This window comes from Electrona antarctica (assembly GCF_951216825.1).
Source record: "Electrona antarctica genome assembly, chromosome: 15".
NCBI classification, from domain to species: Eukaryota; Metazoa; Chordata; class Actinopteri; order Myctophiformes; family Myctophidae; genus Electrona; species Electrona antarctica.
The window spans coordinates 28470896-28496603 of record NC_136796.1 but is presented as its reverse complement, the minus strand read 5'-3'; the positions used below and the strand labels follow the sequence as shown (position 1 = coordinate 28496603).

Sequence of the window (25708 nt, the reverse complement as noted above, 5' to 3'; positions counted from 1 at the left end):
GAAAATTAAGATCTTACCCCCCCATGCCAAAGCACCAGCGCTCGCCCAGCAGTTTGCTGTCACCCAGGCGGATATGTTCATCTGACCCCCCCATTCCAAAGCGCCAGTGCTCGCCCAGCAGTGTGCTGTCACCCAGGCGGATATGTTCATCTGACCCCCCCATTCCAAAGCGCCAGTGCTCGCCCAGCAGTGTGCTGTCACCCAGGCGGATATGTTCATCTGACCCCCCCATTCCAAAGCGCCAGTGCTCGCCCAGCAGTCTGCTGTCACCCAGGCAGGCGTGCACGCTACCTCGCCCTCAGGCGTCTTACTAGTTATTGAAGTCCATTACATATAGGTCAAGTGACACTGCAGGCAGGCATTTACATTCCAGAGGTATATATTAAAAACAAAAATAGAAACTGTGTTCATGTTATAATTTTGTTTTATATTCAAATGTTGTTAAATTAGTCTATTAGATTTCCGTCTGGCACAGGTAGACAAATAGGCACCCTAAGGACCAACCACCCTAAGGTAATCTGTACCAAGTAGACTGCTAGACCTACTGGCACTGCACATGTAAACAGAGCTGCTACCTTTAAACACATCTTAAATCTGAGGTTTTTTGTATACTATTTAAATAGTCTTGAGGAAAAAATACTATTTGTCCCAAAATGAGTGCAATATATTGCTGCTATTTGTTTAAAAGTAAAAGCTTTATACCCTGTATAACATGTAACGATGCAATGTGACATAGCTGTTTACAAAATGCTACCCCTTTCAAATGTATATCTACTTTCCCCATTTTCCATATTTTGACACCTGCTTTGGCAATGTAAACGTATGTTTTCTCATGCCAAAGCTCCTTTGAATTGAATTGAGCCGAGGCATGGAGGCAGACAGACAGATATATACTACGTAGGTAGGCTATGTAAATGCTACCACTAACGGCGTGTGGTGTGTGTGCCTGAACGAATATTAGGCTATATTGTATCATTTACTCAACCGTGTGTGTGTGTGACTGTGTCTCTGTGTGTATGCGCGTGTGCGTGTGTTCTGCCTCCAGGTTTTGGGTTTGGTCAGATGCGTCAGGTCCGAACACGCCACCGCGTTCCTTTTGAGAGCGTCGACGTCACTTTAAATAGACGTTCTCCGCCCCCTGGCTGGCTGCTCCTCTACTAGCAACAATGATTAAATACACACCATCAGGGCCATTGAGCAAATGTCGGCTTAACCGCAACGCTATCAGGGCCTGTTGAACACAACTTTGGTCTAAAGGAAAAGTAATTTAGCATGATTATCGGCGAGCCTTGATTTGAATCAACCACAGCCCACAGCAGCATCGGGGGAAGTGGAGAAAGTGCGACAGTAGTTTTATTTTGATTTATTTATATATATATATAAAACTAAATGGAAAAAATGCAGCAAACCCGGGATTAGATAAACCGACAATCGACATCTGTAAAGAGGGGACGGGTTGCATGTGATTTGATCGGAACATCAACAAACGGAACGGGGGGTTTTTCCCCATTTCACGGTGAGATCCGTATGAAAATTCACGCGGTTCCGACGAGGAGAGATTGAGGAAATCAGCGGCTGCGATCATCACGCAACGTGCAGGAGAGAGAGAGAGCCCAGGAGAGACATCCTACCTGCAAACGGACAGGTAACGAAGTTCAACCGTTAGCTAGTGACCGACCGTTAACCGAGAGCATTACCTATATTATATACCTGCTATGGAGCACACCGAAGCAGGTCCGTTTAGTTTTTATGTCCTGTGTTTTCTGCAAAAGCTTTCGAGGGTTAAAACTAATAGAACCAACCGTGCACACACTGTATTACACTGCTATTTTTAGACTCGATGATTATACTCACCTTAGTTTGCAGGGGTTTACATTTAAGTTATGATTTATGTGTAATATAGGCTATTATATACGCATAGTTGCACACTTGGCTGCACCGCGGATGAGCTTAATGTTGAAAGACTAAACGTGACTCCTGGTATCAAAGTTTACACACCGCTATCACACCGCCGTCAGGTTTAGTTTTCATCTTGGGTGGTATTTGTTTAGGAACGGGCCGATAAAGCGAAGGTCGTGTACGTCTTAGATAGACCTTAATAACCACACGACCACAAGGCTCAAACAAGGAACAGTTAGTAGTTAAAGGAAAAAGAAAACCACCATAGAAGGAAAGAAAATGGGCCCTTTGTAGCCGCCGCTATATACACCCTTTCTGAAAGCTTCAAAAAGTTGACTGAAGTCGACCGGATGGCGGATGTGAGTAAATGCTTCTCTGTTTGATCTATTCTAACGCGTGGTTTGGTTGTTGGAACAAACATCTCTCAGAAAACAAAAATATTACGTTGGTTTCTTTTGTTTCAAAAAGGGACCTTGTTGTTGGCGAGAATTCCCTCTCAACATCATGCAACATTAAACGGTTGAACAATTCCGCTATGTCCGGGTGTTGCACAGAAATCAGTTACTTGTAGGATTGTGTGACCATAGCTGTTGTTTAGCCATTTCAGCATCAGGACAACGCAAAAACCGCGACCTCTGGGGTCACAATTTGATAGGTCACCAACTTCAGTGTAACAGCGGGAGCCACCCAATTGAGCCATGGTTGCATACTGAACCACTCCCTGTCACTGGAAGAGTTACCTCTAGTAGTCTATATCAGTGGTTCCCAAACTTTTTCATGTCAAGGACCCCCAAATTGACACTGATGAGCCCGCGGACCCCCATTTGAAAAAGATATGCCAGGGACCCCCATAAGAGAAGATTTTGACGGCTCTAGCAGTCATTCTCATCCCGTTTAATTTCAAGGACCCCCAGTTTGACATGCATATTAGTCTACAGACCCCCGTTTAATGTAATTTCTATCTCTGGGACCCCCGATTTATATATTATATATATATATATATATTCTTTTTTTTATATATGTATTCAAATGTTAATGTAACTCTGAGAGTGTACAAATGGAACCAAATGGACCTGTGTACACTCAGAGTTACAGACCCATAAGGGTCAATTTGGTTCCAAACTCCAATCAGCTCTTCAGAGTGGTGTAACAAAATGTAAATCACTTTGGATGGATTATCTACAGTACGCACTAGTACATTATGTGTGCTTTTATTATAGCATGAATGTAACGACAAAACGTCTAACCCTGACAGAAAAAAGCAATTAACAAATGTAACAGAAAATTGAAATGAACTGCTTTATATAGATGGAGTCCTCCAAGAGTCATACTCGCCCGCACATTTTTTTCCCTCTACAACAAATCTCTTTTCAATATTAAATAGCCAGTTTACACGCTTGTTGTGAGCTTGTAGATCTGCTATGTTCACCCCAGAATAAGGTTTATGACTTGGGGATTAAGTTTCCGTATTCCACATGTAGGCTACACCAACTTTAAACTCAAACCAGAATACATGTTTTCCTTTTTGTCACTACTAGTGGAACACAGCTAAGAGACAGTTCTTGGTAGATTTCAGTTCCCCAATTGAATTAAATGACTGCCAGTCTGTTCCCTTGTTGTCAGTCGAATCAAGATCATCACGAACACCTACTGAGAGTCCATTCACCTCGCATTTTGCACACAAGCTAAACTAGGTCTGTTTAGCATTTCAAAAGGTGTGTGTGTGTTTGGGGTCGGCCTGGGGCGTTCTTTCCCCTTCATTAAAAGGTCCGACCTAGAATATACAGGTAGATATTCTGCAAGAAGGTTTGGGCTTTATTTTGAATTTGAGGTACTGCTGATCCTTTTTTAGGCTCATTTGCTATGTGAAATTAAATGTATATATTTGATTGTGTGTGTGTGTGTGTGTGTGTGTGTGTGTGTGTGTGTGTGTGACACACACACACACACACACACACACACACACACACACACACACACACACACACTATATGACAGTCTTTGAATACTAGTATTAACAGCCAAATAGGCCCGATCCTGTTGACATAATGGAGTGCCATGGAGGAAGGGGGTGGTTGCCACTTCAGAATGCCGTGCCCTTAACCATCAGACAGTTGAACAAGCGTTGAGCAGCACTGTTTACATATACATGATGCTGTATACTGTATGCATAATATGCTACCACATCTGATTCTGCACATGAAAATGGGCACAAAGATCTATGTCTTATATCTGTTGCTGTTCTATTGCTTTACTTTACCTCATGTCTCAAGCATATATCTGTTCCCTTTCTTGACAACAAATTAAGTGAGCTTGTATGAAAACATTATTTCCCTCACTTCTTTACACCTATAAATGTGATTTGACAATATAGCTGAAGCAGAAGAAGAAATATTGATAAAATTAAAAAATATCCGAACCCAACTGTAAACATCATGTTTGACTAATGACTTGCTACAAGCCTCAGAAACTTTGGAACCAATAAGAAGTGGTGTATTTATATTGCATATTGCATTTATATTTTCTATGCAGCAATTTATATTGCAGAGGAAACCATGCCAGGCTCAACTTGCTCATTGAGAGCAATTAGGGGTTCCGTCTGTCTTGCTCAAGGACACTTCGACAATAACTCTGGGGGAGTTATTGTCGAAGTGGGCGCTCTAGCTCTTGACAGCGCCACTGTCCCCCTTTTGACAAAAGGGGTGTCATTCATTTTCTGACCATTAAAGTATTTTCTGGTTCTTAATTCTTTACCTACCTACCCTACTCTGTAGTACGTGAGCATTCACCCGGCAGGCCGGCACATGAATATTCATGTTTGTGGTTGTGTTCTGTTTCTGACCCTTGATCTCCTTGATCAAGGGTCAATAATTGGTTGCTTGTTATGATGGCAATCTTGGAATTAATTTGCACCTAATTATGCTGTGACACTCTGTCTACGTTACTTTGTATAAGACATGAGCCAAATTCCAATACCGAAAATCTCTCACTCCCACTCGGTCGCCGAAATATGTGACCATCTTGTGGACTTCACATAACTTTACATGGAGGTCTTTAAATAAGATGTCCTGAATACCGCTAGGTTGAACTCTTCTAATAAATAAACTGTAACGATTTACATTTGGACACTGACGTTACTCAAATGGCACATATTTCAGCAGGTCACCAATTTCACCGTAACACCACCATGCTGGAGTGACCGAGTGTGAGTGAGCGAGTGGCCGAGATTTGGGGTATTGGAACTTGGCTATCGGGTTTGAAAGTTAACCACTTAAACACCCTAAAATACAGAGCTTGTAGATCTGTTGTTTTTGTGAATGTTCCTCCTAGAATATGTGAGGGTTACCACTGTCGCAAAATTGTTTGCTCAGGGTGGGTGGGATCTCTGTCGGGTCTCTGCTCTACATGTAAAGTGTCTTGAGATAACATGTTGTGATTTGACACTTTGTCAAGTGGTTCAATCTAGATTAGGGCATTTCTCTCTTAGAACAAACCAGTGTGGCCACTGGAAATCCCTGATTGATGACATTCAGGCCTATTTTCATCAGTATTTCATGGCGAGTTCTTGTATTTATTGCAACACTTCCTGAGCAGTGAAAATGTACAGGCGAAGTAAATTTGTTATTTTGAAATTGTAGTAAGCTTATGATTGGGCAAAGTCCACACACAGTCTTTGTTAATGAATCTGTCTGAAGTCAGGAGACCTGGTTTTCAGCCACACCATTTGCTGTTTATTTTACTAGCCAATTATTTGAGCTGTGCTGAGTAAATGTCATTCAATCACATAAATGGATCTAGTTAACACAGAGTTTTTTTTGTCAATGAAATATGCTGTAGGTAATGCTCATATCAAAGCATGTAGGCACAGTGCCATCTAAAAGTGAAAGAAGAGACACTATGAATTTATGTGTTGGGTTACTTATTAACTAGTATATACTGTCATGTGTGGCTATTTATGTGCAGAGGCTCACCTCACATACCCCTGCTGGACTGGGTTCAAATCCCACCAGATATCTTCTCTTCCTGAAGCCTGCCTTTCACTGGCCCCCATGTAGTTTCTAATAGTCTGCCCCCCTAGTCCCCCCCCCCCCCCCCCCTTAATCTTAAAACAAAACTCCAAAAGTCACACACACTTCTATTTTCCATTGTGTTGAAATTTGGCATTCTTTATTAAAGATGCTTTGTAAATATATTTTCCCTACTAAATTATCAACTTGAGTCACACACAGATGTCACTCTGTCTTGTCCCGCGATTGCAGGGACAAAGCTGGTATCGTAACCTGAGAGAATCGCACTCCTGTCTCTTACAAAAGCCAGCAGCATAATGCAGTGTATCAATGACTTGAGTGTATCCCATTGTGGACTTGCCAGAAGTGATGTCATTCCTGCGTCCTCCTGGACCTTTCACAGTGGCTTCTGTTCCTGTAAGGAGCTCCCTGCTGTCTGTGGTCCTATAAGATAAGATAAGATAAGATAAGATAAGATAAGATGGAATCAACCGATAGAATCAACAGCAGTTCACCCCTCTCTCTCTCCCCAACTGTCTCTGTCTGTTGCTCCCGAACCATTCTTTCCCAACAATGGGTTGGAACCCATGTTTTCTATTTCACAAGATAAAACAAACATGTAATAATATAATATGTAATAATTCAAACTATGTTCAAATTAAGAATGTCATACATTTCAACAAAATCTAAGAAATTCCATATGTGTTGAGCTTGTAAATCTGCTATTTTCAGTAGCTTGGGTCCAGGGGAGACAAAAATTCCCTTCTGGGTCTCTGACTAAAAGTTTGTGAACCACTGGTCTAACTGGTGCAATACCCGTGCAGAATGCACTGCAGGGCGGTTCTGGAGAGCTGCTATTTGTATCTATTGTAGATGGACTATTCTAGATGCCTATTTTAGATGTTCTTTATTATAATGGTTTTCATTGATGTTTCTTTTTCTCTAACACCTTATTTTTCCATCTGGGATGAAAGGACAACTTCACCACTTTTCAACCTATCTTCATATAGTTGGTCCGCACTCATGTTCATGATAAAATAGCACAATTATGTTCTACTCGCTCTGTGTCTCATAGGAGGGCTGTGGGCAGTTCAGAAATGGGTCGTGACATCATCGATGGGTAATTCAAGCTAATAGAAACTGCAGGCTTTCTATTCCTGAAATGTTATCATGCTATAATGGAAGCCATCGTTCTCGTGATAATGAATCTAAATATATTTTAAGAGTTGAGGATCAATTATATGACCAATGACCATAGGTTGAAAAGTGGTGAAGTCGTCCTTGAATAAATTGCCTAGCTATCTGATCGACCTTAAAGGTGCAGTGCAACGGAAATGGTGGACATTTTATTTTGAAGTTTCAAACGGTTTCAAGTTGAAACACCGGTCTGCAGTTTCTGAACCAATCAGAGTGTCTCATCCCTTCAGACGATGGGACGGTAGCTAGGGACGGTAGCTATGCTATACGCAGCAGAATGCTGTGTGTTTGTTTACAAATCAGATAGACAGCCACAGTCAGCCAGCTGTACCAGTTTACTGTTATGTGGCTTATTTCTACCCTATAATGTTTTCAGATACCTATTTTAGCGTGATGATTAATTTGAAACCGAGTAATACACTGTCTGGATGTTATCTTGAATGGGAATAAAAACAGAGGATTTCTGTAATCAATAGCTGCTGTGCTGCACGGATGCACACATATGGGGAATTAAACGGGTGAGCTTCATTTTTATTGGCTTTTATTGATGTGGGCCTCAACACGTCATCACGCAGCACGTTTTTGTTTTCAGGAAGTAATAAAAAATATATGTTATGGACTTTTGATATAAAAACACACAAATGAGAATTTGCCCATTTTTTTTGGCATCAATTGTTAGGTGTCCTTCACCAGATTTCCCCATAGTGTTTTTCGATTTTTTTTTTGTATTGATGGTACACAGTAGAGCGAGAAACGGGAGAAATAGACGGGGTGTGACATACAGCAAAGGTTGGGCTTGGGAATCGAACCTGCGACACGCAGTCAGTCAGCATTAAAACCTACACGTGGTATGTGCCGTAATCACTAGGCCAGCGGCGCCTCAGTTTTTGATTGTTGTTCAAATATGCTTAACATAGTTAAACCTATATTTGACTGAAAAAATATACTCCTGTTATTATGTTATGTGCTGCTTATTTTTTGTACATTTATTAGTAACAATTTGTAAAAGGTGTTTTGATCGAAAAATTCATTTGTTGAAAGAAATTCTTATTTTCTTAATTTATCCAAAACCCACTACACAAATTCCATAAATCTGCCTTGTAATGCATGGTGGTAATTTGGGGGTTATAAAATACCTCCTCACAGTCTAGACTCTAGAGCACAGTGTAAGTGCCCCTTTCTGGTTTGACTTATCCTGAGTCTTGACTATGAACTCCAACAGCAACATTAATACTAATTTGTCTGACCTTTGTACTTTCTTTATAGTATTTATAGCAATTAATACTATAAAGAAAGTACAAAGGTCAGACAAAGCCACAATGCCCAGAGATACAGGAGCTGATATTAATGTCATTTTATAGAAGACATTTTGAACTCAACCGTTGGTCTATGTTATCTCATGTGCAGACATTCATGATATCTGTACAATACCTTTGTTTCAAACAAGAGGAGTTTACTAACATAGTACAGGAATGGCCTCATCATGTGAGCTCATGTACAGCAGAGTTTGATTCAAATAATCATGCACCATGCAGGACTGGGTGGAAGAATGGCGATTTTTTTTAAAGGCCAAGCTACCTACTGTACCTTTTAGAGCTTGGAAAGGTCAGAAAAAATAACAGACTGTGTGACTCGTCAGTTTTTTGCCAGTCATGTTTTATATGAGACGGATTGCAAAAATGATAGCTCAAGTAGCAGAAATCCATCATGCACTTTTGAACCGGTCATCGTGATGTAAATAACATACTTTTTTTTGTTTTTGTTTTTTAGGATGTTGTCAAGTCTCAGTGAGTTGGTCTGGCAGGACTGGATATGGTTTCCTCCTGGGGTGGGCTGGGCTGATCTGCGGGACCATGATGGTAAGGTGTATCCTAAAACGGGAGACCTGTGGGCCACCATCCCCATCGCTCTGTGTTTCCTGCTCATCAGACAGATATTTGAGAGGTCAGTCAATTTAGTATTATAAATATTAAACGCTGAAAAATCGTCTGTGTAAATTTAAGCTGAAGAGTGTTAAAAGGCTAAAGCTCCAAATTGGATCCATTTGTCCATTGGTTACATCTGTGCACATTGAAGATTCATTGTACTGTGTTACTGTGTAACTAAATATAAAGCCTAAAATCAAATATGATGTGAACATTTTCATGAATTGAAAAATTGAATTTAAGGGTGAAAAAACAAACATAAAGAATAAAGAAATAAAGAAAATAAAGATTATATTTCCATGACACAAAACTAAACCGAATAAATCAGATTGTGGATTCACATGTTAGTTCTGATTGGGTTAGACTCTAACCGTTAGAGTTAGAGGGATGTTTCTGGAGACTGACAAAACCACCCTTACTTTATCTAGCCACTAGAAATGCAATTTACCCAAACACACTGTTTTCTAACTGCTTGTCTTACACGTTGTCTTCACATTACCAAATTAGGAAGTGAAGAATGGCTAAATATTAACCTTTGTATCTACTGCAGCTGTAATGTGAGCTACTGCGTTTAGTGTACTTCATGAAACATACAGGTTAGGTGGATAATTCATCAATTACAAGAGCTCTTTAATTATCCATTCATTCAATCTTTATTTAAACTTCAGGATCACATTCAGGGTGGGCCGCTCACTGTCACTACAGCCAAGTTACAACTGCAAAAACGCAACAGTATTATGGTCCATCTTCCATATGAATATGGCTTTAGTAATCTCACTGATATTTGCTTATTGGTGCACTTATATTACTGACTGCTTTGCATGTTTTGTGTACCCAGAAACCAAAAGGTTTAGGTAACTTTTCAATAAACTAGTCCTCACCATTATACTGTACCTTGTTCAGGTTGGTTAGCAAGACCATCTAGTCCTCAAAAATTCGCTAGTTCAATTCCTGTTGTAAACTGTTTAAGAACAAAAATGTCCTTAAACCAGGTAATTTCCATTGTACAATTCCTATTCAAAACATGGCTATGGGGGAACGTGTGAATCTCGTTTGTATGCCTCAGCCATGCATAGTCATGGTAACGCCCCGCCTGCCTGTGATTGGCCTACCGACACTGCCCGTCTTGACTGTCCTCCGAGACGCGAGGTTACTCCGTGGTGAGATTGAGAAATAAATAATACAACAAGAGAATGACAGCTTGGCACGCGCGACAGAATGCAGCCTTGTAACTAACTTGTACGTTTTATTTTTGTAGAAGAGGCAAACTAATATTGTGTATGCCGTTTGCTTTGATTGAATAATTGAATGAACATGCACTCCGTAATAGGATTTGGGTGTGTTCTAAATAAAGTGTTAGTGTTGATTATCGTGTATTAATCTAATTATAGTTAACTAATACTATTACACGAAAAAGGATAAAGATGAAGGGGAAAATAGACCTTTTTATAGTACAGTAATGTTTCAAGTTTTCAAGCCCTAGGCGGGGCGTTACCATGCCTATGCTCGGACACAAACGAGATTCACGCATGGGGAACTAGCCAACATCGGGTTAACGTAAGAACAGTTCTATAGGCCACTTCTCAATAACTGAACCCAAAGAAGATACTGGAGCACGTTTTTTTTTTTTTACCTTTCTCACTGGTTGATGGAGGTGGGCGGGCACCAACCAATCTCCTACTACCTTAACAGCACTTATTCAGAAAGGGAGGTAATATGAAATGGCAACATCACATAACAAAAAAAGTTCTAATTCTAACAATCAACAACTTGAAGCGCATCTAACATTACTTTTATTGGGACATTAACCCCCCCCCCCCCCACACACACACACACACACACACACACACACACACACAAACGCCTCTCTTATCAATAATGTATTTACAATTTCTCCTCCTCTGGGGGAGAGACATAACATTCTTTCAATGCCTCAACACCTGAGCAATGAAGGGGAGCCATGTTTTGCTTGAGGAAAGTGTCCTGCTATTGCACAATCCATGTTTTGGATGTTGTGAATAGTAGCCTTGTGTTCACAAGTGTGTTTTGAAAGGACATTTTGGTGTGGCCTACATAGACCATCCCACACTGACATTTCAGAATGTAGACAACATGGTACTGTAGTTTATGAATAAGTTAACTACTTTACAACCTGGTGTCTCTATCCCTATTAAATATATTATTCTGTCTGTGTTAAAGCAGCACTATGTATGTAACCTTCCTCTTCTACCCCAGATTTGAACCTGGTTTCTTGCACAAGTGCTGAAACTTTTACCATTGAGTTAATAGAGCCGGCCTGATTGCTCAGTGATAAAATTGAATCTGGACCATCAGGTCAAAATTTGTGTCAGATCCTGTGTCTAGGCAAGGAAGCTTTGAGAAGGAAAATAAATGGTCACGTGACAGGGCTGCGCCATGACACTTTCATGGATGCTTTCATGGGAGCAAAACTTACACCGGAAGTTCAATGAATACATGGCAGTGAATGGAGCCGGCTGGACCAGCTCATAACAAACATTATTTCTGAACAATTGATACCATACCTCTATAAAAATTACAGTGTACACATCGAACAGCAACACAGCAGACAACAATGTGTTATGTCTTCTGTTGTTTTCCAGAAGCGATTACTTTACAAAAGGTCTCAGTCATTCAGAAATAGTGTTCATGAGCTGGTCACTGAGCTCTCATGACGAGTGCATTCTGCCGAACCGCCGGGTGTAGTTTGGCTCCCGTGAAAGCATCCATGAAAGTGTCATGGCGCAGTCACGTGACCATGTCCTTTCCTTCTCAAAACTTCCTTGTGTCTAGGTGAGACAGGACCCTTGACACAATCTAAATGTCTCAATAGAAGAGCAGGGAGACAAAATAATTCCACCCCAATTGTATAAGTTATATTAAATGAATATGCCTTACTCAACCATTCAGATTGGACAACATTTTATTCAATAAAATGTACATAGTGAGGCTAAGTCTTTGATGAAGTATTTATTTACCTGCTGATTTACATGCAGTGATGTTTTATTTGTCTAAAACCATACATGTGCTTAATATTAATATTAATATTTCACAATGGTTTGAAATAATAATTAACTTCATTACTGAATATCATTATTAGATACTTGAGGACTTTACACATTTTTTGGATTCATACAATTTAAGTAAAAGGCTTTACGGAGTTGACAAGTAATGTGCATAAATAATATTAGAAAAAAGTGTTATACTGTACCAAAAACCTTTCAAATGAATGTTGTATAAAATGGATTTGAAACAAGTTTTGTCTCCAAATTCAAGAATCGGTGTATAGATGTATTTATATTGGCTCTGTCTTTGTGAATGTGTGTGTGTCACCACACACACACACAAACACACACACACCCCAGTAAACAGTGCTGTCCTCGTTTCTCCATCCAGGGTGGTGGCTACTCCTCTTGCTAAACTACTTGGGGTGAAGGACAACCAGCGTGTCAGATTAATCCCAAATCCCGCACTGGAGTCCTCTTTTTTTACCTCATCCAAACATCCACCACAGGTAAACGTTTAGTCTTCCCAGTGTCATGACACTGCTTGAAATAAAAGTACCTTATTTAGACTTATTTGGTTGTAACTCCTCGCAACCTATTTTGAGTTCATTCATTGATGTTAAGATAAAGCCTTGACAAGCCTGTCATGACATTATACAGTATTACAGTACTCTTTATGCGATCCATCACTTGCAAATGTTTTATAGCTGTTGACACAAAAATCAGGAAGCTATTAATATACAACAAATAAGTTAAATATAAGTGCACTGCTAACATATTATTGCTTGCCCTTTGCTGAAGCAGGGTTGTTTATTTGTTTGGTATCCAGCGTTTGTATAGTGGGTCAGTACATGTATTTATTTTCTAATTGTAGGTTAGAATGTTAACACGTTTACCTCTGCTCCTTGTTTTTTTTTAAATATATTTCTCTTTAATCTTCCTAACATAACTACAATCTACTCGGATTGCAGTTCACTGCACAATTTCAGAATGAAATAAAGGTTGAATCTAAAGGTTCATAATTTGTCTCTTTGCTGGTGGTTGTCATTGTTAGAGCTGTTTGGAGAGTCTAAGCAAGCAGACGGGCTTGTCAGTACGACAGGTCGAGAGGTGGTTCAGGAGACGGCGAAACCTGGAGCGACCAAACAAACTCAAGAAGTTCCGTGAAGCCAGGTATAGCCACACATTCCCCATAGGGAGTCCACTTTACTGTTTTACTGCTGTGTTTGTGTGTACAGTGACTAGAGGTTTGGTTGTCGGGCATTGTGAACTTCCCGTTTGTACCCGTCATTTTAGATTGTAACCACTTTAACCATTATTTTATACTTGTATACAAGCTCTTAGCGTGCCACTTCGTGCCACGATATGACCTGTGACATACTACGAGTTTGTAGATTTGCTATTGTAGAAAAACCTTTGAATATATTATTTTTTAAAGCAAACATTCCCGCTAAATTACAATCTAGGTCGCTGTCATTCAGATCCTTCAGATCACAATTCAGTATCGGTTCAAAAATACATTTAAATTATAACCGACCATTGAGAAATGCACAATAGAATATCAACAAATCACACCCAGTGTGAAGTAATCTGTGCCAGTGAGAGAGAGAGAGACAGACAGACACACACACCCACCTCCTTGCACGCTCTCTCCCATCCTGAAAAATGTTGCCCGTGGCTAGAGGAACAATCCCTGTCCATTCATTTCACAGTTCCACTTGAAGCATATCTCACATTTCTGGTGTCATGATCTTTAGTTATTTAGTTTTTTACAACATCATAAAACAACAGCGTTTTAACAGGTACATAATTGGATTTACATATGATCCTAGTCCTACAATGGATTTGAACTCTACATTTTGAAAATTTAAAAGTTAAGCAGATTGTTAAAAAGCATTGGCACATTCTATCAAGTGATCCGGGAAAGGCTTTCTCCTCTCCTCTATTTTTGCTAAAGAAAAAAAAGGGCCAAGAATCTGAGAGAGAGTTTGAATTTTATATGACCTCAACAACATTGTTTTGATTCTTTACCCTCAGGTAATCTTCCTTGTGGCAATGTTCTGAACAGTAATTCTATGATCAAGGGTGATTCCTTTCTAAACCCTTGTACGGCAAAAAGATAAAAGTTAAACCAAATATGTGGTTTTGGTGTATCTTTTATAATGTCTTGTAGTTTTTGTTATGTCATAAAAAAAACAAAGGAGAACTAAAACAGGATATGAGGTTTTTAGGTTGAGATTCCAGGGGATTGAAATGGTCAATCTTTTGAAAAGAGACCATTTGCTCTTGCAGAGAGAAGCATACTAGATAGATTCACACTTTGAAGACTGAATTTCTGAAAGGACTACTTTTTTTTTATTTGTTTATTATTAAATTGGTACTCGTGTGCTTGGGGAGTTCTTTTTATTTCCTAATTATTTATTTGTTAAATATTCTTTTGGATATATCTCAATGGTTATATTCATTTTTATATTGTCAAATTTGTCATTGGTGTTGTATTTTTGAACTGATCTTGTATTGTGTTGCAATTTACTGCAAACATGCAAACGCATCCGTTTACATTTCCTATTGGTAAACCGCCATGTACAATCAACTGATCATAGTCCTAAAAAAACCACTTGAGGATGTGGTTGAAATTAGGTTTTTTTGCTCTCTTCAGACTTGATTAAACCAATCTGTTTGCAATCTGGCTAGGCCAAAAAGTAAAAAACCTGATGTCGCCTGCTTGTCTGTCTGTACATAGTACTAGTCTTATCTATTAGGTGTTAGAATGTGTGTCAGACAGCTGGCACAGAAGGCACCGGGTCGAAAGGCATGTTTATTACACAAAGTTAATTTAGTGATTCCTCAAAATGATAAATGTAAGTTCTGGCATACAGTGCAAACACAAGTATGTATTGCTTTATCTCATGCGTTTGGATTTAACTACAGTTGTGTCTCTTTGATGTTGACTTCATTCCAGGGTTTATTTCCCACGAATGTCATGCTGCACAACATTCATTTTCTATTGCATGTTAATTTGATGTGTAGGCTGTGCAAAATTATTTTGTTAATGTGGGGATTTCTCTTACAGTTGGAGATTTACATTTTACCTTATTGCTTTCTTTGCTGGCCTGGCAGTACTTATTGATGTGAGTACTTGACTCTTGTTTATTATTACATTAAAAATGTCATATTCAATTGGTAACTTCTTAAAGGGCCACTTCACCCCTTTTGCAACCAGATCTTATTTTAATGATGTCTGGGAGACAAGAAACGGGGCGGCGGTGGCTCAGGGGTAGAGTTTCCGGATGGTAACCGCAAGGTCGCCAGTTCGAACCCGGGCTCCCCCAGAGTTAGTGTCGAAGTGTCCTTGAGCAAGACACTGAACCCCTAATTGCTCCTGATGTGCTGGTTGGTACCTTGCATGGTTTCCGCTGCCATCAGTGTATGAATGTGTGTGTGAATGTAATGCACAATCTATGTAAAGCGCCTTGGAAAAAGGCGCTATATAAATGCACCATTTACCATTTAAGAAACACTTTCCTGGGGGTTTTTAACGTGGGTAATATGTCTTTTTAGATATTTTAGTATTTCAAATTGTCCATGGGCTCCATGATGTCATGGACACTGGGCTCACTTCCTTCCTGGACTACAATTCCCATAATGCATTGGTCCACTGCTCCTCCTTGTGGATAGGGGGAGGGCTGTCTTACTGAGACAACATGTAGTCCAGGAAATAAGTGAGCCCAGTGCCCATGACATCATGGAGCCCATGGACACTTTGAAATACTGAAATATCTAAAAACACACATTTCCCAGATAAAACCCCCCAGGAAAGTGTTTCTTGTCTCCCAAACATCATTAAAATAAGATCTGGTTGCAAAAGGGGTGAAGTGGCCCTTTAACCGTTACTTGCTGCGGCCACCGTAAAAAAGAAAAGAGCATTGACTCCCAATAAACATCCGCACACTTGCTACCGCCGCAGCGTGTTCGACCGCTGATGACGCTTGATGAAGACCTACAGTTGGGTGCCACCGATATTGTCCCTTATCATTTAACCCATTTAGGCCTGACCTCAAAATTAAAAAAAACCCTTCTAAATCCTCCAGTTTTCTGAAATAAATATTTTCACGATTTTTCAAAAATAGCAGACCTACAAGCTCGTAGCACGCCACTCGGTGGCGCGCTATGAGCTTGTAGATCTGCTATTTTTCAATAGCTAAATTATAACATAATGTTTAACACCAAAAGGGGTTTTGCGCAGATCACGCAAACCTCAGCAAAAAGAAAAGGACAATATCGATGGCCTCCAACTGTAAGTGGTCAAAACGCTGCGGTGGTTGCACCAGTTCATAAAGTAAGTCCTTGGAGCTTGAAAACAAGTGTACGGGTGTTCTTTCTTCTCCCGACGTCTAGCACCTGGTAGTCCACTTGCCAGAATGTGAACCCAGGCATGTTGAGTACACCAAAGTTTTATGTTAGAAATGTTAAGTATGGGTCCCCAGCATGTAGAAACCTGCCGGATGCTAACTTGCATAATGTTGAGCAATTTTCATAATTGGCATAATGTGACCATACCATTAACAACCTATAGAAGGCAAAGAATTCAAAATGTCATCATGCTTTATGTAGAATGTGATGTGTCAAACTAGGGGGTTTTCATGATGCTGAATCCATTCCAAGCATTAGCTTTGCACAAAACACAAGTGGCTATGGCTGTTTTTAGCCCAAGGAGTGTTTTTTTTTTTTAAACTAATGCTTGGAATTGATTCAGCACCATGAAAACCCCCTGGTTTGACACATCACATGCTACAAAAAGCATGATGAAATTTGGATTTCTTTTTTGCCTTCTATAGGTTGTTAATGGTATGGTCACATATTATGCCAATTATGAAAATTGCTCAACATATGCAAGTTAACATCTACATCTACATGCTGGGGACCCATAGTCAACATTTCTAACATAAAACCTTGGTGTACTCAACATGTCCGGGTTCACAATGGGGCTCTATGGGCTGGCAAATACAGGCATAAGATGTGCACACAATCATCTCTGTAAACTCAAATGGAAACACCTTGCCTTTCAAAATGTGCTCTCTGTTAATAGCTTAACAGTAAAGTTTGACGCTCAGACAATTTACCTGAGTAGAACATTGAAGTTATGGATTGCAGCTTTATGCGGCAAAACAAATATTTCGAATGAATAATGCCTCACAAGTAAACTGTGTCCTCATTGTTTACTGGGTCGAGGCAGGGTTGTCTAAAATGGAGTAATCACCTTAGCAAACTGGCAAGAATTGTGTTCCGGCTTGTTCCGGTTTTGTTTATACTGTAAGTTCAGATTTGTGTGGAGTTTAAAAATATAAATGAGTGTTAGTGCTGATTGTACATTTATTCACCCTGCAGAAACCATGGTTCCACGATATGAAGATGATGTGGGAAGACTTTCCTAAAATGGTACATCTATGCTCTGTCAAATCCGTGCAAAGTTTTCTATTATATTACTGTAAATGAATATTGTTTCAATGTTTTATATTGTCGTTTAGTCTTTCAAGTGAATTAACTGTCAACGAGGGAAACAATATTCAACTTTTTGTATTTAAGAGCTTTTTCATTTTTGTTTCTCTCCCAGCCGCTGATTACTTCCCAGTACTGGTATTACATGCTTGAACTGGGATTCTACATGTCACTGGTGTTCAGTGTGGCGACAGATGTGAAACGCAAAGTAAGTCAAACCCAGCTGTCTTCGGAGTTTGTTCGGTCCATTTCACAGACTGTTACAAGAACAACACAATCCAGCTGAGAGAGAGAGAGAGCGAGAGAGAGAGAGAGAGAGAGGGAGGGAGAGAGAGAGAGAGGGAGAGAGAGAGAGATATGTGAGTGGCTTCATTTGGGTCAGTGAGTGCACGGAATAATGAGGGGCCTCATGTTTGCTGTGTGATTGAGGTTTGGACAGAACGATATCACATCAAGCCACAGTGAGTCCATGCAAGGTGCTGAGTGCAGCTGTTCGCCACGAGGTTGTCCTTGAGAATAACTGCATCCATGTCCAGCTGCGTGTCTCGTCTCCCACTTGGTCAGTTCAAGCCGAATCGGGATGAAACCCACTAACAGTGAGGAACAGCTATCCACTGTTCACCTGTACGGTGGCCTTCCTTCCTGTCTTGGAAGCACACGTTGTATCTGTCCTGTGTAAGTTAATGTGTGACAGGGCCTCTGTGGATAGTTTCACCCTCGGGAGACTGATTGACCGTTTCCTCGGCCAGCCTGAACCCTGTTGGTACATTTCCTGGCCAGAACTCCAGCAGGCCCTGTTTTATTATAACTCACCCTGACAAGACAGCAATTTGTATGACCTAGAACAAGTATTTTGCATGCTCTTGTAGCAGTGTCAGGGCGTTTGTTGTAATCTGAACATTTTGGGCAGGTTGGGGGGGTGTTTTCCCTTCTACTTGGATTGGGTTCTTTTTATAGCAATGAGGCTACAGAATGTGGTCTATTCCAGAACGGAAAAACCCAGCGATGAAGACAATGAAATATACATGATAAATATGATGACTATACAGGAGAAAAACACAAGAACCTTTATATTGCAACTTCAAGCATGAAGCATTCATTGAGTTAATCATTTGTAAAGCTTTGATCAATAAGAATTCACAGACCCTGTCGATTATTCACCAATTTGGTCTACTGGATCAATGAGTGACAGAACACTATTTTGCGCAGGGAATCTTAGATTGATGTTTTGTCTGTCTGTCTGTCTGTCTCTCTTTCTCTCTCTCAGGATTTTAAGGAACAGATAATTCACCATGTAGCCACCATTCTCCTCATCAGCTTCTCCTGGTTGGTGAACTACATCCGGGCAGGGACTTTAATCATGCTGGTGCACGATGCGTCAGACTATCTGATGGAGGTACGACTACACCCTGCACTCCAGACGGTGCTTTTTCTACATAAGAGGCAGACTGTGTGAACACACTTCCTCCTTTTTCTTGTTTTGCTTCAGTCATTTTATTGTCCATTTGAAAGCTCCAAAAAGTAATGTATGCCACTACTATCTTATGATGGTGTGAGTACAAATGTCGCATGCATCTGCATGGGACTCCCGTTCTCCAAAATCGAGGACACACGCAACTCATTTTGTTTCCCCACATCTTATTCATAACAATCTTCTCTCACCTAGCCTGCTCCCCACTGTGCCCAGCCGCAAAGTGACACACGAGCATTTTGTACCTTTTTTAAAGACGTGACACTTCAATTCCTTTAGGGAACATTGTCCATCTCACTATCAAAGTCTCTAATCTGCTGCGTGAGCTAAACTGCGATTGTTCCCTTCGTCTCTCTCTTCGAGCGTCTTTCAGTGCGAAATAGCCTACAATATTATAGTTGACTACAATACTCTCCCCCCCTGTGCACTTGTGCAGTGCTTCAACAAATCAACCAGTAATGTTACCACAAACGGGTGCAATAGAAACACAGAATTCAGATCCAGATATAGAATGGGTCATTGACTATAGTCTACACTACAGGGACAACAACTAGAGTCTAGTTACTAGACCATACATGGGCAACTGGCGGCCCGGTGGCCACCTTCACTTAATGCGGCCCTCAGGTTATTTATTTATTTAGCGAATGCAAAGTCCTTAAGCCAAGCGGTTGCCTCCTGGTCTGCTGTATGGAGGGTGATTAATCCTCCTTCCAGTCTTTGGAGAGGACAAACTTCTATGATATGCTCCATAGTTTGCTCCTCACCACACGCACACAGTGGGCTTGGGCTACTGCCCCATTTGGGAAGGCTGGCCAAGCAGGGGCCATGTCCAGTCCTAAACCTATTGAGCGTAGACCACTGTCTCCTTGGGAGGGTGGTGCCAGGGACCTGTTGGTTGGGGTCTGACACCAGGTGTTTGTTTGGGACCTCATTGGACTCCCATTCCCTTTTCCAAGCTGATTGGATGGTGAAGTCAGCTGATGGGGGGTTCCTCCAAATTGGTCGTCTAGATGAGTCGAGCGGTGGGTGGGTTGAATATGTCTGCATGGATTGGTAGGTGGGGAGAGTCTTTGACCTTTTGAAGCATCCTTTGAGAGGCTGCTGCTCGCCGGATGTGTGGGGGTGCTATGATGTGTGGGGGTGTCAGGTTAATATCAGAATACTGATATATTATTGATTTCAGCTGTTACAATTCCAAACATGACCTGCTTTTGTATGTCCAACGTGTTTGGATTTAGTTCATAAAGTTAACAAAACTATAACTAAATTCATTTGAAATTAAATAAAAAGGTTATTTTTCAGGATTCCAATAAAAAAAAATGGCCACTTTTCAGGATTTCAATTCAAATATATTTTATCAATCTTTATGAGTCAACATATTAGGTTATTTTATGTTGATATTATATAAATTATAGAATCGCTGTCAATCAATGCAACAATAGGATCCATAAATGAAGGCATTCATCCGCATCCAAGGTCATTGATTTACCAGGTTGTTCCAAAAAAATGGACTTTTGTGACCGGTTGTCTTGGAAATTGGTACACCGTCTGCCCTCTAGTGGAGAATATGTAAGAAATGTAAGTTTTAATTGATCACCTCTGCTCTCTGCTCCTCACTCCAGTCTGCCAAGATGTTTAACTACGCAGGCTGGAGGAAAACCTGCAACTTGATCTTCACCTTGTTCGCAGTCGTCTTCATCATCACACGCCTCGTGATCCTCCCATTCTGGTGAGTTCATATCCGAGTTACCTGGTTCAGCAAAACGGAAATGACTGGATTATCATCTAGTGGAATTAGTGAGAACAGTGATGCCCTTTGGTCTGCCGGGAAGCCTAACCCATTTAGGCCTGACGTCGAAATTAAAAAAATGTCTTCTTCGACAGTTTTCTGAAATACCTATGTTTCTATATCAGTGGTGCTCAATATTTCATGTGAAGGACCCCCAAAATTATGTGTATTTGGCCGCCGACCCCAATTTGAAAATATGTTGTTCCAGGCACCCCCCAGAAGCAAAGATTTGAGTTAAAAACGTTTGCTCTGAAAGAATATATATTAAAAGATTTTCACGATTTTTCAAAAATAGCAGATCTACAAGCTCGTAGAGTGGCTTGTAGATCTGCTATTTTTCAATAGCTAAAGTATAACCTGATGCTTAAAATGCCAAAAGGGGTTTCCGTTCAGAATGGGCTAAACGCTGTGTACACACACTGTAACAGTGAGCGCCATCACAGAGTCATTGTGTCTGAAGCGCGTCCCCTTGTGCCCTTTTGTCAATGGGTCTTTTTGACTGTGAGCGTTGGGGGAATGACTGACTGGAGTCTCTGTTCTTGTTTTTTTTTGTCACCGGTCCAGGATCATGCACACGACGTGGGTTTATCCCCTGACCCTGTACCCTGCCTTCTTCGGTTTCTACTTCTTCAACGGCCTGATGGTTGTGCTGCTGTTACTGCACATGTTCTGGGCTGTTCTGATCCTGCGCATGGTCATCAAGTTCCTTCCAGGCAACGTACGAAAACACCCCCTTTAACCCAGTCGGAACTGTAAACTTCCTCTGAACATCACCCACTACCTTGCTCTTATCAAGTCTACTTGATGTCAAGTCCACTTGATAAGAGGGTTCAGAAACTTGCACCCACTTAGAATTGCACAAATTAGCAAAGTCACTTGATTTGTTCATTTGCTTTCCAGGAGTCTATTGTGGTTCATGAACTTTGCTGGTATTAATTAGTGATAAGACTTAACCACTATCTATATTGTGCAAAACATAGTGAAAATGCATCACATTGCGACTTGTAGATCACCTATTTATCGCTATAATAACAAAAGTGACCAAGAGTGACATGGCCAAAATAGGGACAACAAGTTGAAAGTGGTTAATGGCTCCAGCGTGTCTACCTTTTTATTATAGCTTATTGTTAATGTTATAAAAAGTATTACTAGGTCGCCAAACTTACAAACCGTCATGTTGTACACTGTTCTGTTTGGTATCAGCAGGATATTGTTGAAGACGAGCGCAGTGATAAAGATGAGACGGAGTCTGATGAGGAAGATGAGGAGAAGACGGAAACCTCCAAAAATGGCCACGTGCAGAACGGCCACACGCTGCTCAACAACAACCATAGAAAGTTGGAGTGACCCTTCCCCACGGAGAGAGGTGTCAGGAATGAAAACAGGCGCTCACACGTGGCCTGAAGGTGGCCAAAGGTTCTAGGCTGACCTGTGTAAAGCGGAGGCAGCCCGCGCGCGCACACACACACACACACATACACTTAATACGAATGATGCTTAATAGTAACAAAGCTAATACCCCCCTGCCTTTTGAAGCATGCCCTCCAATGGGGAGGACTTCTTTACAACGTAGGTCACATAAATTGCAACCGGGGGGAAGGGCTGGGAGACTGTTATGAAGCCATGCACAGGCTATAACTGTGTATAAATATACGTATTTATGACCTGCCCAGTGCCTTAGCTGCCATGACTTCCCGTCCCCCCCAAGTTCTCATTCTCTCCTCCGTGGCATTTCCTATTGGTCTCTAGTGTGACTAATCCGCTTTCCCAGTCGCTTTCTGTTCTTGTTTATCGAAAGCGCAGTTTTAAAAAAACAAACCATGTCATCCTTTGCATCATGTTTTGCATGGGCGTCGCTCTTCCTGTAAAATAGTTTTAATACTTCTCTAAGTATTGCTGTCCTTAAACTTGACCGATGACACACAGATTCTTCTTCCAGTGCACTGGCTCCCTATACACGTAACAATCCTCAGTGTTAATTTAACTCCAAATGGACCTGTAACTTTGAAGACTGTACAAATGGAACAAAATGGACCCGTGACTCTGAGACTGTACAAAGGTGCATTTGTACACCCTCAGAGTTAAATTAACACTCGTGATTTTGCAGTGTGCCAGAGTAATGTCAAACCGAGATGCTAGGTTGCCAATTAACCACTCTGAAGTCAGTGATGATGTGTTACTGCCATGAATGAATGAATGATAAGGTACTATCTGTCTATGGACCACGGGTTGGTTTAGGGAGAAGTGGTGTACTGTATACACTACTAATACACACAGTAGCTGCAATAATAATATTTGAGTTATAACAGTTAAGACGAATAACAGTCCAATGTCCATAATAATTATCCATAATGTATACATTATGGATAAGGGGACAGACAGGCTTTTCGTGGAGGGGTCAGAATAAATTATGGACATGGATGATTCTTTGTCTCAAAGGCTCAATTCATAAACCTTTACAAACATTCACATCCAGGTAGTTTTGGCAGATAGATAGATCATGCATTACTAGGCTTGTTGAGTAAGCCAGTGTTAAGGTATTTTAAGAAGATATAAAGTTATAAAAGATGTTGATTATACATTATTTTAACAGTTTGAGAAAGAAAGAAATACTGTAGTCACAGTGCGGTTTTTGCATTGTGGATAAATATTTTGCTTTGTAGATGTTTGTCTTTAAATGCGATGCTTTTTGGAAGTAGAAAGCACAGCTTAAAATCATTTTAAATGTTTGTTTTCTTATGATTACGTTTTTTATTTGTCCGAATTATTTTCCTTTTAACTTGCTTTAAATCCAGTCAACAATATAGACAGATTTTGGGAGGAAATTGATCATCTCAGCCCAAACTGATTTACTATTTTGATTTGAAATGATGGACTGGAGTAGTCATTATCATTTGTAATCAGTGTTGTTTGCCCATCCATCCAAAGATGCACTTTAAGAGTTTCTTCTATGGATCAGCATGAATGGCTGGCTGAATATAAAGTAGCCAAGCTTAATAATAATAAGAGGAATGTGTGTTTCAAGTCCAAACCAGAGTTCTATTTCTACCTAGAAAGGTTTGGATTTTGATTTGAGTTTACAATTTTGTTCATTTTCTCCTTTTTTATTGAAAAGTACAAATTACACTTGCCTATTCTATGTCTCCTTTGGTTAATTGTGCGAATGGCATCTTAAGCAAAGAGTAAAATGCAACACCAAAGTAACTTTTACATTTCATTGTTTGCAAGTGCCTGGAGCTTTGTGTGAAGCTTCCATATCATGTATACACACACAAAAGATTTGTATTTCTTTTGCCATGTGTCTCTGCTGTTTCACTTTACATCAGCAATTCTCAACCTGTGGGCACTGGGCCACGAGGGCATTGTGAGTGGGTCCTCCCAATAAATTGCAAAACACTAAGATTTGAATGATGATATAACTATATTATATTAAAACAAAATGTCATAGCATTTTTTTTATTTATAACCTTGAAAATGTGTTTTCATTGTGATACTGATAAATAGGAACTTACATTGATATAAACCCCAACACAATCAATTGATTCCATCCATCCATCTTCAACCGCTTATCCGTAGTCTGGTCGCGGGGCAACAGCTCCACCAGAGTGTTCCAGACCTCCGTCTCCAGAGCAACATTAGTGACTTCCTCCTGGGGGATCCCGAGACGTTCCAAGGCCAGAGAGTCGATGCGTTTCCTCCTCCAACTGCGCCTTGGTCTGCCCCGGGGTCTCCTCCCAGTGGGACGTGCCCCCGAGAGCTATCCTAACCGGATGCCCGAACCACCTAAGCTGGCTCCTTTCCAATCGATTGATTGCTCATTAAAATAAACATGCTCTGAAAATGCATGCAGCACACCCATGTGACCACTTTTGAGATTTCCATGTGGGCCCTGATCGAGAAAAGGTTGAGAACCACTGCTTCACATATCCAAAGATGTCAGATACTAACTGGTTCTGGGACTGTAATGCCAGAGCTTTCTAGTTGACTTCCTGTGCCTCGCCAGTCGCCACGTTCAGACCAATATGGCCCTGACTCAACGTGTGTTACCAAGATGTTCCGATTCTGGGGTGTTCCTGCAACACTGTTTTTATTTTGTATTTTGTCATGTTGCTGACCTGAGATTAAAGTTGGTGATCACAAGTCTGACTGCTCTGTGAATTATTTCTTTCTTTCTGTGTGTGTACTGCCCTAGAGTAAGATGATCCATCATAAGCACGGAAGTGGAGCAAATGAACCCAGTTCAACAGCAGTCATCAGTCATGGGTCCACTGGTGTTGTCTAGTCTAGACATTAGATCCCAGAACCACACAGAAAATAAAATATCAAATTGCACAAGTAACAATTTTTGGCACACTGGCACAACCATGGGGTGAAATGGTCTCAAACATTTCTTACGGTGTGGCCGCTAAGGGGCAAGCATCTAGGCGAGCGTTTGTCGCAAGGCCCCTGGAGGTGTAGCCCAAATGTTTGTCCGTCCGTGTGTGGCTCGTCGCACAGGTTTGTCACTAATTCTGGCTGTAAAGCATTGGTCCTCAAACCTTTTCATGCCAAGGACCCCCAAATGGAATGTTTTTGTCTGTGGTCCCCCATCTGAAAATATTTTGTAACACGGAACCCATACAACATTGGTGCTCAATTTCTTTTTTCTTTTCAAGATTTTTTGGAAATATAGCAGATCTACTACCTCTCTATTTTCAGGGTGCAATGTGTTTGGTCCGACGGTTCTACAGTCATTAGTCCGACTCACTACCCAAAACTCAAACCTAACCTAACAGGAAGCCATGGGTTAGTTTTAACCTGCAACGCATGTCGGGAGTCACAGGTTAACCTGCCAGGGCCACAGGCGCACCCCTTACTCCATATCAGCACCTAACTTGGCACAAACACTGTTCAGGAGT

The 25708-nt window shown here is 40.7% G+C and overlaps 1 protein-coding gene across 1 annotated transcript; it reads left to right on the top strand.

Annotated features, from left to right (window-relative positions):
• Positions 1 to 1166: 1166 nt before the first annotated feature.
• On the top strand, positions 1167 to 24950 carry LOC306937866 (ceramide synthase 2-like). Its single transcript, XM_079521876.1, has 11 exons — positions 1167 to 1645; positions 8874 to 9047; positions 12443 to 12560; positions 13106 to 13224; positions 15125 to 15182; positions 17440 to 17490; positions 17666 to 17758; positions 18818 to 18946; positions 20644 to 20750; positions 21375 to 21528; positions 22017 to 24950. Exons 2-11 carry the CDS (start codon positions 8875 to 8877, stop codon positions 22155 to 22157), a joined length of 1143 nt encoding a protein of 380 aa, XP_079378002.1. The 5' UTR covers positions 1167 to 1645; position 8874; the 3' UTR covers positions 22158 to 24950.
• Positions 24951 to 25708: the final 758 nt, after the last annotated feature.

Bases quoted from the DNA above. Each gene is read 5' to 3' on its own strand.
- LOC306937866 (XM_079521876.1), top strand. From the start codon at position 8,875: ATGTTGTCAAGTCTCAGTGAGTTGGTCTGGCAGGACTGGATATGGTTT. The intron at 9,048-12,442 runs GTCAGTCAATTT...TTCTCCATCCAG, and splicing joins ATCAGACAGATATTTGAGAG to GGTGGTGGCTACTCCTCTTG. The intron at 20,751-21,374 runs GTGAGTTCATAT...TCACCGGTCCAG, and splicing joins CTCGTGATCCTCCCATTCTG to GATCATGCACACGACGTGGG.